This window comes from Gymnodraco acuticeps, unplaced genomic scaffold, assembly GCF_902827175.1.
Source record: "Gymnodraco acuticeps unplaced genomic scaffold, fGymAcu1.1, whole genome shotgun sequence".
NCBI classification, from domain to species: Eukaryota; Metazoa; Chordata; class Actinopteri; order Perciformes; family Bathydraconidae; genus Gymnodraco; species Gymnodraco acuticeps.
This window is the reverse complement of record NW_022991403.1, coordinates 790261-809032: the sequence shown is the minus strand read 5'-3', so window position 1 is coordinate 809032 and position 18772 is coordinate 790261. Positions and strand designations below refer to the sequence as shown.

Below are 18772 nucleotides of genomic sequence, written 5' to 3'. Positions count from 1 at the left end.
ATAACGCCAGTGCTACGGGCCGACCCTGAGTTCATATGCAACTCGCAAATATCTTTCTCTCCTCTCTCCTCTCTCCTCTCTTCTCTCTCTCCCTCTCTCAATTTTGGTACGCAAATGCGCCTTTTTTCAAATGACCCGGTGCTCTTTTTTTGGCGGAGGTGCGCATGTGCACCAGTTATGTGCAGCCCTGTGTATAACCCTTTCTCCTGTCTGTTACTCCCTCTTTCAGCACAAGAACCAGAGGGGGATTCAATGGAGCCTGAATACCTGCACTGAGACCCTCACCCTGCACCCTGAGTCTCAACTCTCAGTGTTTTTCAAGCCTTTCCCTGTTTTTTTGTATTAAACAAAACATTAAGCTTTCCCAATGGTGTGGTTTTCGTTTTGTGAAAAAGTGCAAATGCAGTGTTTGTATATAATTACTAGGGCCGGGACTTTAACGCGTTAATTAAGATTAATTAATTACACAAAAATTAACGCGTTAAAAAACTTAACGCATTTTAATCGCACTTATTTTTGCACCGCGGAACGTTTCTCACTGGATGAGTTTCAGGCGTACCGATCATACTGGAGCACCAACTAACGTTCATGACTTCAGACAACAACAAACCACAGTGAACAACAGTGGGAAATGTTGTTTTAAAAAACGGACGGATGGAAGCGTTGATAAGAGCACGGTTGTGTGCAAATTATGCAAAAAGGAATTCACATATCACCGCAGCACATCAAGCCTCAAGTATCACCTCAATGCAAAACATATAGCAGCTAGCGTGGAAGCTAGCGTGGACGTTAGCCTCTTTTATCGCGTTCACACCATACAGTCTATGGTTCACACCAAAAAGAGCCGGTACTAAAATTAGTTCATGAGAACCTTTTTACCCCCACGAAAGTCCCTGCTAGAGAGCAGAGAGCTGCTAGAGAGCAGGGACTTTCGTACGGCTCTCTTGTGAGAAAAGAGCTATATTTCTGATTGGCTGGGCGGATTGCAAACCACGCCCCGTAAAACTCCCAAAAAGTTTGGTGAAGCCGCCATTTTATTATCCTCGCATTAGCATTATTAGCATTAGCATTAGCCCAGCGCAGAAACGCAGAGAGACTAACTTATGGCAACACAAAATAAAACATGGGAGCGGTGGAGATGAGGAGGTGTCGGCGTTCTGGCGATTTACTCGGAAGGCTTCAGTAGAAGCTGCTGGGACTCCCAGCAGCTTCTACTGAAGCCAGTCCCCAACTCCGGGGATTTTGGGCGGCAGTATACGCCGTGAAGTGGTTTGCGGCCTGCCAGTAAACCCAAAGCAGAAGAAGAAGAAGTGACGTCAGCGGCTTCATTTGTTCTCATGAACTAAGTTCTCATGAACCTTTGTGGGAAAAGTACTGCGGTGTGAATGCGCCTAATGGTATACTAAAATCCATGTGAAAAAAATTGCTTCTCACTGTTCTCAGGTCAAATATTTATATGCGATTAAAAATGCGATTAATTTCGATTAATTAATTACAAAGCCTCTAATTAATTAGATTAATTTTTTTAATCGAGTCCCGGCCCTAATAATTACATCACATATTTTGTTGCTGTTGGTCGTGAAATTGCTCCTGCTGACTTGAGCCAGACATGTTTTCCTCCGCTCTGTGTCAGTGGGGAAGCCGTACATTCGTACTCCTTTCTCTGAGCGATTTGAGCATCCCCAGGCAGCACAGCAAACCATGGTGGCGACTAGGAGGCAGCACAGCAAACCAGGACAACACGGAGGAAAAGGCACAGACAAACTGCATGCATGCTATTCAATGTTTATTGAATTCCATGTATTTGCAATGGATGTTCCTAAAACAACACATTTATCATCATCATCATCATCATCATCATCATCATCATCATCATCATCCTGCTAGTCCTTTGATAGTCACCTGTCGGTCTCCTGTCCTTTCTGAAAGCCATAAAGATGACATTAGTCATTTAGATAACTTGTGTCCTCAATTACCATGGGATTACTGAAACTACCATGAATTTAAGAAAATGGTAGACATTAATCTAATCTGAATTTTAAAGCATTACTTTAGATCCCCTCCCTCTAAATATATCAATAAACATTAGAAAGTGATGCTCCTGACTACCATACAAGTTTAAGAAGATAATATTGGTTTTAAAGAATTCAAAGCTATAAATAAACAGCAACAGGCTCTTTAACCAAGGCACTGTTAGCCTAACATGTAAACTAGTTGTTCACACTAATCCTAATATTATCACTTAATATTAGCAAATTCTATTTTATTTTTTAAAACATATTGATGTAAATACATACACATATCGATTTGTTGTATAAATATTGCAAATCAAAACCTTTATTCACTAATAATTACCAAAAATCGTAGTTCTATCTCCTGTTATCAATGCATTCACATTGCCCGCCATGAACTTCCGGGGAACGATCCTCTTCTACATGAACCACGTGACGATAACCGTTTTCGGACTTCCGTTGTCGTAACTCTTCTAACTATATGGCGCTGGGTTAGCCCTACCATAGATTACCCAACAAAAATACTCTGGAGCCGCAACTGCCGACCCGTATTGCGCATGCGCAGATCTAAGGTCCAGTAGAAATTATAAAAAAGTAAAAGTCTGCTGCTTATTGTTCTAGGCCAAAATAGAGTCAAAGAGTATATGAGAGTGAGAGTGTGTTAATTAATATATTTGGCAGTTTGGAGTAAGTCTGTAGATTTGTTTGTGTGTGTGTGTTTCTCACGATAATTAATTTTGTTGGATACATTTTCCCGGAAATTATTTTCGGCACCGTTGTATGACCATTTTAGACCACTGACATAATGATAATATAATAATTCAAGTACATCCTTTCAAACTGCTAGTCACATCCTCATGTAAATGGCAATTTATCGAGTTCATTTTTATTTATCGTACGATAAGTCAATGAATTGCTTATCGCGACAGGCACACAATAAAACAGTGGAAACAAACATGTGTTTGACTTTCAATAGTGAATGAAACTGTGTGTCCTTTATAGTCTGTGTCCAATATTGTGTATTTGTATATCCTGTATATATGCTAAGGTCCCGCTGCTGACACGATAGCAGTCATTTTGTGCGCATATGTGTAATCAAACCCATGATATCAAAATCTCACTCCAGCCAGGTACCCAAAGTTGTCAACCCTGCGCTAGGTAGCTAGCTAGCTGTACACCTGCAATGGCATTTTTTGCGACAAAGTTGAGATCAAAGATGGTCATCGTAAAACTGAGAGACCTGAATACTTCCCATCTTATAAGAACAAAGAAAATGTATGGGAGCAAATCGAATCACGGACTGAGAAAATGGGTCTAGTTAGACTTCAAAGACAAATGAAGGACAAAGACCTCTTTGCTTTTGAGGCTAAACACCATCAGTCGTGCTTTAAATCTTTCCGCACAGCATTCACCAACTACGAGCGCAGCAGTATTCTTAAAGCAGGAGCTAAGGATACTAACCAAGCTTTCATTTCAGCCTCCCATGAAAAGGCATTTGTTTCAGTACTGGAACACATTGGAACTCATGTAGTCCCGCAAAATGAGGTCCTACAGTTTGCTGTATGTGGAAGAGCTGAAATTGAATGGGTACGAGAACACAAATTATCGCTCAGAGAAACTCCTGAACCGGCTACATCAAGGAGTCCAGGAGTCAAGGAGCATATCCAGTTTACGATAGATGATCACGACAATGCTGATGCCATTTCTTTCTGGCTTGTGTACAGCTTGAAAATCACGGTTTCTAATGGCGTTGCTCGAGCTTACACTCTCGGAACCATAGACAAGTACAAAAACCTTCATAACACACAAGGGGACGGGTAATAACCGGAAAAGCATGACATGGGACCTTTAAGGAATTTTCGGCCATTTTGGACACCATCTTGAAAATTAGACCTTAGTGGTCAGCTTTTGGTAGACTTTTAGTATGTTATTAAGTACACCTAATACTACAATAAACTATTGAGAAACCTTTTGTTGCAATTATTTTGTTTGGGGTCAAACCATATTTGCAGCTGACTACACAGTTCTGTGAGAGAAATGCTCAACAGTTAATGAAAACACCTTGGCCTTGAAAAGGAACTTCTCTGAAGCGTGTTTGGTTCCAAACTCTAGTTTAGAAAAAGGCAGTTCAGAGACTTTTAATGTGTAAGTGTACGTTGAAACTGAATCCATGGTAAGCAGAAATAAAATAACCAAGACAAATCATTAAATGTTATCATGCTGTAATTCAATATAATCAAATCAGTAGAATACAGAAATAAATTATTTGTAACCAAATTCCGTACTTATCTGTAGAGGTATTCAAAATATGACTATAAATAGGAACAAAACATCATCACTTTACTATATATCAAAAACAAGTAGAAAAGGTCACAATGGTTCCTTGCAGAAACAGTGGCATCACACATACTGTAGCTTATACCTTAAGCAGTGCGGGACATTGCATTTTTACAGTGAAGAACGTTTTGGTAAGTCAGTTCCAATAACAATGCATCAGTAGTTCACAGTGTTGACGGTTATGTGGGTGTTGTTGTATCAAGCAAAAATATACAAATAGTTCCACATACATTCAATTAAAAATCAGAAATATACAAAATGGATTGTACATTTGTCTCATTCCAGCAAATGGTCCATGTTACAAAAATAACAATATTTAGTACCTAACAAGAGGTACTGCAAACCTTACATATGGTAACACATATGTAGTAGATGCAGCTTTGACAGGTATAGTTTGAGATGCAGCATCAGATCACAGGCTTTGATAGTGGATGTGATGTCGCCACGGTTACAGGTTGGTTGTCTTTCCTGGGAAGGCTTTGGTGTCCAGGTAGCTGATGAGATTCTTCACCCAGGGGGCTGAAGGACGGACACACAGCTGACGTGGACCTGCCACTGTCCTTAACCTGCACACACACACAGAGACCCTCAGTGATGGTTTTAGTGGGGCCAACAGGGTCCAGCACCCCTGTAACACTGTGCTTGGACCCCCCGCGGCCCCCCTCCAAACGAATACATCTATGATAATGCAGTCTGTGATAGTGTTGCAGCCAATACTGCGCTGTAACCTGGGCCTAAGATACCAGGAATGGGTTTTTTCAGTAGTGAAACAAATAAATTGAAACTAAGTTACTAAAACAAATTCTGTGTCTAAAACAAATACCAACAAATATTAAGAAATTAAAATATAACAACGTTTGGCTGCATAAATAAAGTATTTATTAACCCAAGCTTCATTTAGGTTAATGGTAAAGTAAGTATCTACACTAAAACTGGACTGACTTGACCTGAGGTGCTGTGTTGGTGCAGTATTGTGGTGCAGTATTGTACTTACAGGGCGGCAGGGTTGGAGCAGCGCTGGCTCGTCCTGACGTAGCTGATCACTCGGCCTCTAGGAACCTCTCTCTCATTGAACTTAAAGCAGCATCTCCTCGGGCCAGCCCCACGCAAACCTACACACAAACACACAGTCAGATTCAGTTCCTTTTTTATGTTGGCTTTTATTTCCTTCCTAAATCTCAATCTGATACTGCCTTTTGTTTAACAGGTTGTGACATTGCTCAGTTGTTCCATTGTCAAATGGGGAAACTCTTGTGTTACTCTGGCTTTCCATTTAATAAAGTGAGCTGTTATAATGGAAATACACATTTTAATAAATGTAGGTTTAGCTTCAACAAGTCCTTAGTGGTTTTGATGCTGGAGCCTTTAAATCTCAGTTTCTCAATCTTTGACATTGGATAATAAATATTTTCAGGCCACTCAGAAATCAGCGACAAGAAATATGACCTAAAAGGTCGTAGTAGTAGGTTTACACATAATATTCTTTGTTGTATACTCTGCATACATTTACACAGTAAAAGGAATTCAGTTGGACACAAAAGAGCAAATACAGAACTACAAGACAATTATTTAAAATTAAAAGAATGAAATGTTTAAAAAAGGTATAAATATACAACAAATATACCAAAAAGTAAATGCAAGTAAATGACACATTCCTTTGACAAATAAAATATGTGCAGATTATGGTCATTTAAAGTGGGAGAGCTGTGCAATTTAATTATTTCATTATTTATTTTGTAAGAGGAATGGCTCACTTAATGTGCCTTATTGTAAAAATAATAAAATAAAATGTTAGAAATGAACAAAAACAACTTTAACTGATCAGACTGAATGATTTATATATATTGCTTGTAATGGAAACTTCTGCGTAGCTATGCAGTGGGAGTCACCGACTCAGGAAGGAGACACGGGAAGAGCAGTAGCTTTGATGTCAAACACATGATGGTTTATTTGGAGTTAACGGCCGGAGGATTCACATCACAAGTCCAAGAGTCAGAGGTTCTGACTTCACGGTAGAGTTGCCACGTCAATTCTGGAGAGCCTCTCTCTTGCCAGCCCATCTAACTGGTTTCGCAGAGAGTAAACAACATATTTGAGGAGATAGCCTAAACAGTGTGGGAACACAGAGCTACTTGCCTCGGACACTTATGACCTCGAAGATTTTACCTTGGAGTCCACAAATACAGAGAAGGAAGTGTCCCAGTGTACCCACAACACAGACCATCTGTATCCCAGTATTGACCGGTCACAGAATGGGAACAATAACATTATTGGCTAAGCCGCCTGTGTCCTTAAAGAAGGTAAACAGACATCGAGGTTTGTCCTGTATGTTACAAATTGGCATGATAATTGATGATGATAATTATTTCCACAACATTGCTATCAAACCAAAATCATAAACATTTAAAATAAGATTATTTTCCTTCACTGGTGGAATGAGTTATGTGGGAGCCTCTCTTACCTTCAGTCAGAGTGAAGACGGCCAGCATCAGCACACACACACACAGAGCGAGACGAGGAGCAGCCATCCTGAAGGTGTGTGTTCTCTAGGTATTAGTGTGTGAAAGTCTTAGTTGAGCTTCTTCTCTCTGCTGTGTGATCACTCTCCATCTGCTCCAACATTTATAGTGGAGGAGCAGCCGGGGGAAAGACCGCAGCTTCATGGGAATTCACCGTCATGTGTCAGTATCTCTTATCAACCCGAGGGGGGGTTACCAGGCGCTTCTTGCGTCTGTATTTTTTCTATGTGTTTATATTTAGTCCATTGAACTTCCCTTAATCAATACCACTTTCTGACGAAACCAGTTTTCAAATGAAGAAGTACTTTCTTCTTCAGCGTGGTTTCCCTGTGCATCACACCGACCAAACTAATGTGGGCAACACTTCTGCCTCCCGCTTACATGTCATCACTACCATAGATCCTTTAAAACAGTGGTGTAAAGTAACCAAGAACACTTACTCAAGTACAAATACACTACTTTACCATTTTGAGATACTAGTTATTAACTTGAGTATTTACATTTGTTGCTACTTTGTACTTCTACTCCACTACAATTCTAGGGATTCCTCCTCTGTTGCTCCCCTTGAGGTTTCTTCAATTTTTTCACATTAACTGGGGGGTTTCTTTGGAGTTTGTCCCTTGTCCGATGTGAGGGTCCAAGGACGGAGGGTGTCGTATTCATATTCTGTACAAACTGTAAAGTCCACTGAGACAAATGTTACATGTGTGATATTGGGCTCTATAAATAAACTTTGATTGATTCAAAGTACTCATTATAGGCAAGGCAAGTTTATTTATATAGCACCTTTCAACACAAGGCGATTCAAAGTGCTTTAGAAAAAATTAAAGACAAAATGGCATTTCAAATCAGTCATTAAAAAGAAAAGCTAATAAAATAAACATTAAAAGAAAAAGTACATGGATAAAAGTTACAGTGCAGTCTAAGATATGAATAGTTCAATTAAAAGCAGCGACAAAAAGAAAAGTCTTCAGCCTGGATTTAAAAGTAGTCGAGTTGCAGCGGACCTGCAGGTTTCTGGGAGTTTGTTCCAGATATTTGGAGCATAATAACTGAACGCTGCTTTACCGTGTTTAGTTCTGACTCTGGGGACAGAAAGCTGACCAGTCCCTGAAGACCTGAGAGATCTGGATGGTTCATAATTTAGCAGGAGGTCAGAAATGTATTTTGGGCCTAAACCATTCAGTGCTTTATAAACCAGTAGCAGTATTTTGAAATCTATTCTTTGACACACAGGAAGCCAGTGTAAAGACTTCAGAACAGGAGTGATGTGATCCACTTTCTTAGTGTATTATAGAAAAAAGCAATTCAATATTTAAATATTTGAGCAGAAAATCCTCACATTTAATAAATGGAACTGTGAAAAACATTTATAATTACTTGTAACAGAGTATTACTATGGTATTTTTACTTTTACTTTAGTACAAGATCTGAGTACATCTTCTTGCTCTGCTATGAACCATTCAATGAATAAAGGAAAGAAGGCCACAAGCTACTGTATACAATAAATCCCCCAAACATTTGATTTGTGTTGCAAACTCCCAACTATAAATCCCTCTATTAATACAAAACATTTCTCAAAAATTCCTATTTGTAATCATATCAATGGCCTCTAAATAGAGATGTAATAGTCTTGGCGGTAACTAGTGATGACTTGTTTGAATGGCATTTCATTGCCACGGAAGTCAAACAGCACAGCAGAAAAACCGGTTTGGAGATTCTCATGGATTTTCACAAGGATCTTTGCACAACAGTAACAATATATCAATAACACCAGGATGAATACTTCCTTTTGATAGTTTGGACGAGTTTGAACGTCCAAACCATGTGAATATGTGATGGACGGATATGACTGGACATTATAGTTAGTTTCACAAAGGGAAAGTTTCCTTCTTCCTCCTCAGTTTTGTCATGTCTTTAGATCAATTAAACTCAAGCTCACTCTGTTCAACAAGAAGACATTATTTTTCAAAATATGCTCTCCAATAATGTTTATGATAAAATAAACTCAAGATAGTCTTCATCATCATCAAGACGGATGAAGACCATGTGGTTATATGCTCAGAAAAAGTGACTAAGAGGCTTTTGTTGTCGAAGGTAAATCATTGACTTCCATGCTTAACTCAGGTATGATGATTTGCAAATGATGCCAGTGACAAAATACATTGATCTGACTGCATGTATTTCACTGAAAAACTGTTTTCATGTTGTTATAGTTTAGGACAGGAAAGGCACTCAAATAAATGACATGTTGAGATGGATGGATAAGTGTCCTTGAACATGATCAACAAGTGGCTTTAGGTTGTGGGCAGTGAATAAAGCTATAAATACAACATTGTCATCAAAGCCAGCTCTCAATGTATTTAGAGTTGAGATAAGTGCAATATGAAATCACCTTTTCGCTGTTCTTCATGTTACGCCAACTCCTGAGGGAATATGTTGAGCAATTTAAGGCTCTATGATGTGTATGAGCTTGATGATCACTTTGTTTGAGTTTATCAGAGCTCTTTGTTGCATCCGGAAAATATGGAAAGGGTGGGAAGCAGAGATGGGGTCGTTACTAAAAAAAAGTAATATATTACATATTACTTTTTAAAAAGGTAATATATTACACTACTTCGTTACTCTCTACATAAAGTAACTCGTTACTTTACTCGTTACTTTACTCGCTACTTTACTCGCAGGGCCGGCCCGCCCCTCCCTGCAGGCAGATCACGCAGACTGCTAAAGTTTCAAATGTTCTCTTTAGTTCAGTTTCCATTGTCGCATAAGACTGATCCAGATCCTGAATGTTTTCCTATCTGACCGTGGCTGTCCTCTGTCTCCTCATATCTGTATTTTTTGCGCAGTCTATCTCTGCTCACGCTGTTGCGTCGGCGTGTTCTCCTGCGTGTTGGCCATGTGTTGCACTGGAACCAGACACCGCAAAGACTTCAGCCGAGCATGTACGAACTGCGCATGCGTGAGTGGCAATAACTCTCCTTACCAGCAGGCGGCGGTAGTGTGTATTCGTCATTCAAAACAGGCAACAACCGGAAAACAGAGAAGAAGAACAGACTACGTGATATAAACAAACAACAAATAGCTGTGCGTTAGCTTCACCTTAGCATGTGTTCTTTGCAGGTGTTTGTTGAGGTTTGATGACTGATTTTAGTAAGTAACGAAGTAACGCGTGTCGGGGCAATGTTAGTAACTTACTGATTACTGAATTATAAAAGTAGCGCGTTACACTACTCCGTTACCGACAAAAGTAATATTATTATATTACACCCAACTCTGGTGGGAAGACTGAATGATAATAGTTAATCTAGTGGGTAGAAGGGGGTATCATGCACCCCCCTGAAATATACTTTTAATCAGCTTTTCTAGATTGGAAAAACTTTCACTCTTTTTACACCTTTCACTATATCTCAGCCATTATTGCAGATAACTGAACAAATAAGGTATTCAGATCCATGTTTTGATTGTCGAGGAACACAATAAAACTATTCTTAAAGTGATCACATGTGTCTGTAGCAAGCTATTATGCTAATTAGTGCCACCATTACAAGAAAATTGCATTTAAAGGTCCTATGTCATGCTTTTCTGATTATTACCCGTCCCCTTGTGTGTTATTGTCACGATCTGTCTGTGTTGTGTTTTGTCTTGTCTAGATCTGTCTTTGGTTCTCTGTCTGCGTTGTGTTTTGTCTGGTTTAGATCTGTCTGTGGTTCCCTGTCGTTAGTTTCCCTGGTGTGTCTAATTTACCCGATTGTGTTCACCTGGTGTTCCTGTGTTTTCTCCTCTTGTTTGTATGATTAGTCTTGTGTGTATTTAAGTTCTGGTTTTTCTGTCTGTCTTTGTCGGTTCGTCTTGTGTAATGACTTGGTCTGCGGTGAGTGTTCTGTTCAGTCTTTGTTAAATCGTTTAGCCTTGAAATAAAGGAGTTATTTTTGTCACTTGAATCTGCATTTGGGTCCTGCTTCCTACACACATCGTAACAGTTATGACAACACACTCTCACTCCCTAAGCGTCCAGGAGCGACGTTTGGTCAGTGTCCGTGGCGTCCAGTTGTGACGCTCCTAGGCTCCTTCAGCGTCATAAAGGGACGCAAATAGCTTTCAACTGATTGCAATGTATTCCCATCTGCGGCGGGATTTGACGCTCATGGAAGCACGGCATTCGTTTGTGTCGGCTGCCCTTAAAGGCAATGTGAGCGTCCATTCCCATTGGATAACGGAGAATTGTACACCCGGAAGTAAGTATTCCTCTTACTGTCGATTGATTTTACAGTGATATCTGCACTACTCATCGACTAAAAAACACCAGATTATCCTTGTTAATTACACAACATTGATTGGTTTAAATTGTGTGCAATGCTTTTGTATTTTTCCCCTTCGATTCGGAGAAACAAATGTTTTTTCTGAGTAAAGGATGGCAGAAGACAGAATCCCCAGCTATCGTTTGGACTACACCATGTGCTCTGTTTGACAAACCCCGTTTTTTTCACTATTCATTCCAATGGCTGGCGTCTATGTCACGTGATCTTCAAATTTCTCCCTGCAGAAAAAGAAAACATGGCCGAACTTCGTTTTATTCTCGGTGGAGAATGCCAATTTTAAAGTTAGTTTGGCCATTAAAATGCGTTTTGAAGTCATTTGATGCGAGAAATATGAGTTGTTATTTCATATTATGTGTGCAGTGGATGTCCATGATCTTTAGTTTGCTAGTTATTACGAAGATTACTTCAGGAAATCGCGACGTTTTCATTGTTACCAAGGTGGTTGCTAGGGACGCTGCTATCGATATTATTTCTGTTATGTTGTGTAACTGTTTAATGGTGTTATCTTTATTGCTACCCCCTTCCCCGTCAATGTACAGTATAGTGTTGGTCCACAGCGCAAACATATTAGTTTAACAAAATCCGCATCTAAAGATAGCCTACGTTATTTTCCCCTGTGCAATTTCAGTCTCACATCTCACAGCACATCGTCATTAACAAATACCGGAAACAGACCGAAAACTTTTTTTTAAAATAAAATAAATTAGGGCCGGGACTCGATTAAAAAAATTAATCTAATTAATTAGAGGCTTTGTAATTAATTAATCGAAATTAATCGCATTTTTAATCGCATATAAATATTTGACCTGAGAACAGTGAGAAGCAATTTTTTTCACATGGATTTTAGTATACCATTAGGCGCATTCACACCGCAGTACTTTTCCCACAAAGGTTCATGAGAACTTAGTTCATGAGAACAAATGAAGCCGCTGACGTCACTTCTTCTTCTTCTACTTTGGGTTTACTGGCAGGCCGCAAACCACTTCACGGCGTATACTGCCGCCCAAAATCCCCGGAGTTGGGGACTGGCTTCAGTAGAAGCTGCTGGGAGTCCCAGCAGCTTCTACTGAAGCCTTCCGAGTAAATCGCCAGAACGCCGACACCTCCTCATCTCCACCGCTCCCATGTTTTATTTTGTGTTGCCATAAGTTAGTCTCTCTGCGTTTCTGCGCTGGGCTAATGCTAATGCTAATAATGCTAATGCGAGGATAATAAAATGGCGGCTTCACCAACTTTTTGGGAGTTTTTACGGGGCGTGGTTTGCAATCCGCCCAGCCAATCAGAAATATAGCTCTTTTCTCACAAGAGAGCCGTACGAAAGTCCCTGCTCTCTAGCAGCTCTCTGCTCTCTAGCAGGGACTTTCGTGGGGGTAAAAAGGTTCTCATGAACTAATTTTAGTACCGGCTCTTTTTGGTGTGAACCATAGACTGTATGGTGTGAACGCGATAAAAGAGGCTAACGTCCACGCTAGCTTCCACGCTAGCTGCTATATGTTTTGCATTGAGGTGATACTTGAGGCTTGATGTGCTGCGGTGATATGTGAATTCCTTTTTGCATAATTTGCACACAACCGTGCTCTTATCAACGCTTCCATCCGTCCGTTTTTTAAAACAACATTTCCCACTGTTGTTCACTGTGGTTTGTTGTTGTCTGAAGTCATGAACGTTAGTTGGTGCTCCAGTATGATCGGTACGCCTGAAACTCATCCAGTGAGAAACGTTCCGCGGTGCAAAAATAAGTGCGATTAAAATGCGTTAAGTTTTTTAACGCGTTAATTTTTGTGTAATTAATTAATCTTAATTAACGCGTTAAAGTCCCGGCCCTAAAAATAATACTTTATTCCGAGTGTGCTTGCTTTTCTCTTTGAAAGTCATCACATAACGGCATTGTAATACACGGTTCGGCTGCATTAAATATTACATATCTGCCGTAGTTCTGTATGTATAGAGCCCTGATGAGAAGACTTATAGACAAACATGAGGAACTGAAAACGTGACGTGGATCATAAATATATCAGCCATTAAACAACATCTTACATTTCTTTTCACACAATACGTCTCCTTGCAGTATCAACACTAATTCGGCTGACTTTTATATTTGATCCAATTGGTAGATAGGCTGTATTTACACCATAAAGGTGCACAGCTGATATAAAGGGACACCTAGTGGTTAAAGCATGTTATTGAATTTCATTATTTTTATTATTAGATATTAATAGGATCCCTATAAAGTATATTCATTACTCGTTATTCTCTACTAATAGTTAATTAAAGACCGTATATAATGACTATTTTGCACATCCCTTTCAAGATTTTCTAAGGTTTATTGACATATCATATAGGCCTACACAACTATGGTGTAGTTCTGCATTGAATGAAAAACTTGGGTCGCAGGTTCCTCATTAGTGCATTACAAGACATCTATCAATATTTGTGCATACCTCCAGCAATGTTAACTATGTTGAAGCACTTATTTTAACTGATATTATACATAATGTATTATACTCTTATAAGATGTATGTAGATATTTCATCTCCGGCCTTGTCAGGTATTGAACAATCAATAAATAAAGAACACAGAATTGTTCAATATAAAACACAGAATTTGTGTGATTATACTAAATGATTTACAAATAAACACCACTGCATATTTACAACTGTTACACATGCTGATGTAACGCAAATGTTCCAACTTGGGATCAATAAAGTATATCTTATTTTAAGCTGATCGATGGCTACTGCCATATTTGCAAAATTTGCCTCTGAACCTTGACAAGTGCATTTTTCAGGCTTATCAATTAATGTAATGTAATGTTATCAATTAACAACAGGGGTCACAAACATAAGACCAGCTGTTAAATAAAGCTCTTCTGACCTTAGCTGGCATGTGTGTATATATATTAATGCTGCCCATTATGGGCACAAGCAATTTTCACCCATTTATTAATTATATGTTTTAAATGTGAGTGTTTCCTATCCCCTAAACCTCCAGGGATGTACACAGTTTAATACTGGCAACTTCTTATTATGGGAAATACGAAAACGTCTATTAAAACTACAACTGCCAGTAGAGACGTGCCATAGATAGAGAACATGTTGCGAAACAGAATAGCCAGCATGTATAGTTCTGGGGATGGGGTGGGGGAGGGGGGGACGCGGTGGACCCGTTCAAATCCAGTTTTGGACAGTCTGCCGTGCATGGTTCCATCCCATTTCAAGTGCTGTTCGAGAATCGGCGTAACCCTCGGAGCACACTCTCCAATCACAGAGCTTGAGGACTATCACGGGGTTTGTCAAACAGAGCACATGGTGTAGTCCAAACGATAGCTGGGGATTCTGGGTAGTGTAGTGTCTTCTGCCATCCTTTACTCAGAAAAAACATTTGTTTCTCCGAATCGAAGGGGAAAAATACAAAAGCATTGCACACAATTTAAACCAATCAATGTTGTGTAATTAACAAGGATAATCTGGTGTTTTTTAGTCGATGAGTAGTGCAGATATCACTGTAAAATCAATCGACAGTAAGAGGAATACTTACTTCCGGGTGTACAATTCTCCGTTATCCAATGGGCATGGACACTCACATTGCCTTTAAGGGCAGCCGACACAAACGAATGCCGTGCTTCCATGAGCGTCAAATCCCGCCGCAGATAGGAATACATTGCAATCAGTTGAAAGCTATTTGCGTCCCTTTATGACGCTGAAGGAGCCTAGGAGCGTCACAACTGGACGCCACGGACACTGACCAAACGTCGCTCCTGGACGCTTAGGGAGTGAGAGTGTGTTGGTTATGAAGGTTTTTCTGCATGTAAACGGTCTGCAGAGTCACAAACCCTCAAAGTACACCCTGTAGCGAGTAAAACTCGAACACTGAGAAGTAGTGATGGCAAAATGAAGCTTTGAATGAAGCGTCGAACCACTTGGACAATTGTGTCGGAAATAGGTTCATTTCTCGAAGCTTCAGTTACAGCGACCTCTCCTGGCGAAGTGCAAGGCTGCAGTGGGTTTAACGTATCTTTGCCTTGAAAAATATTCGATGCACACACACACTAAGACTGAATATCATGTTCTATTTGCAATTAAAGATTGATAATTGTGTGTATTGGGTTATTGAGAAGAGACTAGAGAGTGCTGGAAAATTTTTTGGGAGGAGAGGGCCTTTTATCAGTTATTAAAGTTGAAAAGAAATTATTAAAATACATCCATTCTGGGCTTTGAACCAGCTGAGCGGAGGACATCACCGCATTCGGGCCGCCGGCTCTACCCACTGGGCTATCTATTCCTTGAAATATTTAACTGTTTTTATATTACTGATAATTGTCTTTTTGTTCACAACTTCTCCACATTTCGAAGTGTTTCCCGAGCCAGAACGACCTATCTTTCTTACTGGCTTGCTCTATAATGATATCAAATGCAATACCAACAACAACTCAACAGCAACAACGCAAACTACGACAACAACCCACACATTGCGCATTGTTTAGAGCGGTCATAAAGTGTTGAAGCGCTCAAATTTGAAACCTGTCAGAATCGAGACGAGGCAGTGCATTGAATCGCGTGAATGGACCGCGAACCAGTCAAGTGATTCATTCAGGAAATTAAGCAGTTGCTGCTTCGGACGTCACATGTCACGTGATTTGAAGCAGTTGCTGCTTCGTACGTCATATGTCACGTGATTTGAAGCAAGCTTCGAAGCACTGCTTCTATGGAATAGGAAGTCCAGGGTTGAAGCTCCGTTCGAAGCTTCAGTGTCAAACTGCCATCACTACCGAGAAGACCTGTCTATGCTGCCCCAGAACGCCTCGTTGGACATTTATCTTTTTCTTCCTGGGTACAGTGACGTGCCCATACCCAAATGGATCCATTGGTCCAAATGGACCAATCCGTGGAGCCGTTACGTTAAGGCCGTGGATTGGTCCAAATTGACCAAATTGACTTCCTCACACACACACTCAATCTTTTCTCAGCTGCAGCTCCGCCGATTTTTTTTGCCTGAGACGGCGGGACGCGGCGAGGCTGTGAGTCGGTGTGTGAGCACACACACAAACTCCCATATAGGGATATATAGTTTTATTGTGATCTTTGACCATCAAAACATGGCTCTAGAAGACACATTATCTTTTCATTTATCTGCAATATTGGCTGAAAAGTGTGAAAATTCCGTTTTTGGTAATGGTGGCACAAATTTGCATAACAAATACATGTGGGACATCCAGACAACATTTTAACATAGCTCATCATTTTCTACATACTTTTTCCATTTAGGAAACACAATTATAAGTATATTTCTGTGTCTGTACAAAATACACCCTTCTTAGTACAAGACTAAAATGCAATTTTCTTGTAATCGTGGCACTAATTAGCATAATAGCTTGCCACAGACACATGTGATCACTTTAAGAATAGTTGTATTGTGTTCCTTGACCCTCAAAACATGGATCTGGATACCTTATTTGTTCAGTTATCTGCAATAATGGCTGAGATATAGTGAAAGGTGTAAAAAGAGTGACATTTTTAGGGTAAATAAAAACTAATTTGGGAAAAAAATATACGTGGGACAATTTGCCAACTTTTGAACGTAATAATAATCGTTTTCTACACAATTTTTCCAATCTAGAAAAGCTGATTAGAAGTATATTTCAGGGGGATGCATGATACCCCCTTCTACCCACCCAACTAAGTACATTTACTGGTAGTAGAACCTAAAAATCCACCTCGTGTGTCTCACCTGTGGTCATGAAAGATGCGCCATAACCGAAAGAAAAAGATTGCGGATACAAGTAGCCGAAAAGGGTTTTCTTCAGAGTGTCATCTCCCTTAGGGATAAAGTGAGAAGTTCAATCATCCGGAAGGGATTCGGAGCAGAACCGCTTTTCCTTTGACCTTTGAGTCGCAAGTAGCCAGGTGATGTGGTTCGGGCACCTGGTCTGGATGTACCTGGGCGCCTCCTTAGGGAGGTGTTCCAGGCACGTCCAGCTGGGAGGAGACCGAGGGCCAGACCCAGGACTAGGGGGAAGGGATTATAGTTCCATGCTGGCCTGGAGGGGCCTTGGAATCCCCCAGTCAAAGCTGGTTGATGTAGCCAGTGGAAAAGGAAGTTTGGGGCCCTATGCTGGAACTACTATCTCCGCACCCTGACACAGTAAGCGGTGAAAGATGGATGTCTGGATGAATACCTAAAGCAAAAAAGCAATCACTTTCAATTTAAAAGTAGTCTTTTGATCTATTGTTCAAACAGAAGGTAATCAGTGCAACTTCAATTGATTTCATTATGTACACTTGGGACAGTGAAACAAGCTGAAGACACAATATTTTCATTTACTATTACTGTATGAAGTTGTTTTTTTCTCTGACGTGGACTATTTACACATCCAGCAAACACAAAGCGTTCACTTAAGGTTGTGTTTCTGGAAAGCTTGATTTTAAATGTCTGGCTCTGTTGTCCAGCAGCTACAGTAGATGTTAGCTCTGCTGAGCTTGACTGTTTGGTGCTGGGCAGGTAGAGTACAGTGAGCTTTTTCACTATCAACTGCATGCTGCTGCTGAAACATGTTAATGTGAGCGACAAGGCTGAACCCAAACAATAAAACCAAACCAAAGGTATAAAGATTGGTAGGACTGCAGAGTTACATAATACTTGCTGGGTTCTTCTCTATTATAATGCCTGTACAATTAACTTGTCATAAATTCTACTGGGAGTTATTTGGAAATAAAACAAAGCCCCCTGAAATATTTCTGTGTTATGATCTTGTGTTAGTCATACATATCTGCGAGGACTTTAGTTTCGGTGTAAGGGGAGTTTTTACGCTTCACAAAGCATCCTATGTAAATCTCTAATGCTAGACCTTTCCCTCTGTTCATGAAAAGCAGAAGGACCTCTAAACATCTTCTTTCACTTCTTCATATAGTCCTTTAAAAGAGGTTCCTTTTTGGGTTGACCTTAATGTTGTTTTAAATAGCGGCCTCATATGAATGCCTTAGACCCAGTGATATTTCATATGTGATATTCATGATACATGATATTTATACCTCAGTAAAACTTGTGGTCAGCCAGTGCTTCAACTAACCACAAGTCAGTGGTACAAATATAGCAATCACTTTTAGCTGTTGAAATAAATAGTTGTCTAAAGTATGAAATGAAAATGAACCGAGAATGCACAGAGCTAAACAAAAAACGACACAAAGACACATATAAAGAGAGAAACGTATTTGTTTTAAAAAAGCAGAAGAAAACAAGCAGTTTGTTAAAGAAGCTAAGAAAGAGAAAAGCATCGATTTCATAATCATTACAGAAATGACAGTATTGAACAAAAAATTAAATCAAGTAGAAAAAGATCAATAAAAAAAAACATGAATAGAAACAAATCATAGAAAATCTAAACCAGAAAAAGTATAGCAAAGTGATGCATCACAATACATGTTAGTACTTATGTTTAATATCCATAGCCACAGCTCCTTCAGGTTAACCTACTGTGAGCTGTGTGTGGGTCTGTGTGGCGCCTGTTGAGGCTAAGAAATCATTTAAATGCTAGGACTGCTTCACTCTGGTTGCTTGATTGTCTCTAGCAACAGTTTCATGAGGC

At 39.8% G+C, this 18772-nt stretch overlaps 1 protein-coding gene across 1 annotated transcript; it reads right to left on the bottom strand.

Moving 5' to 3' along the window:
* Positions 1 to 4217: 4217 nt before the first annotated feature.
* Positions 4218 to 6951, bottom strand: ccl35.1 (chemokine (C-C motif) ligand 35, duplicate 1). Its single transcript, XM_034195752.1, has 3 exons — positions 6811 to 6951; positions 5344 to 5461; positions 4218 to 4915 (listed from the first exon to the last, which is right to left on the bottom strand). Exons 1-3 carry the CDS (start codon positions 6875 to 6877, stop codon positions 4798 to 4800), a joined length of 303 nt encoding a protein of 100 aa, XP_034051643.1. The 5' UTR covers positions 6878 to 6951; the 3' UTR covers positions 4218 to 4797.
* Positions 6952 to 18772: the final 11821 nt, after the last annotated feature.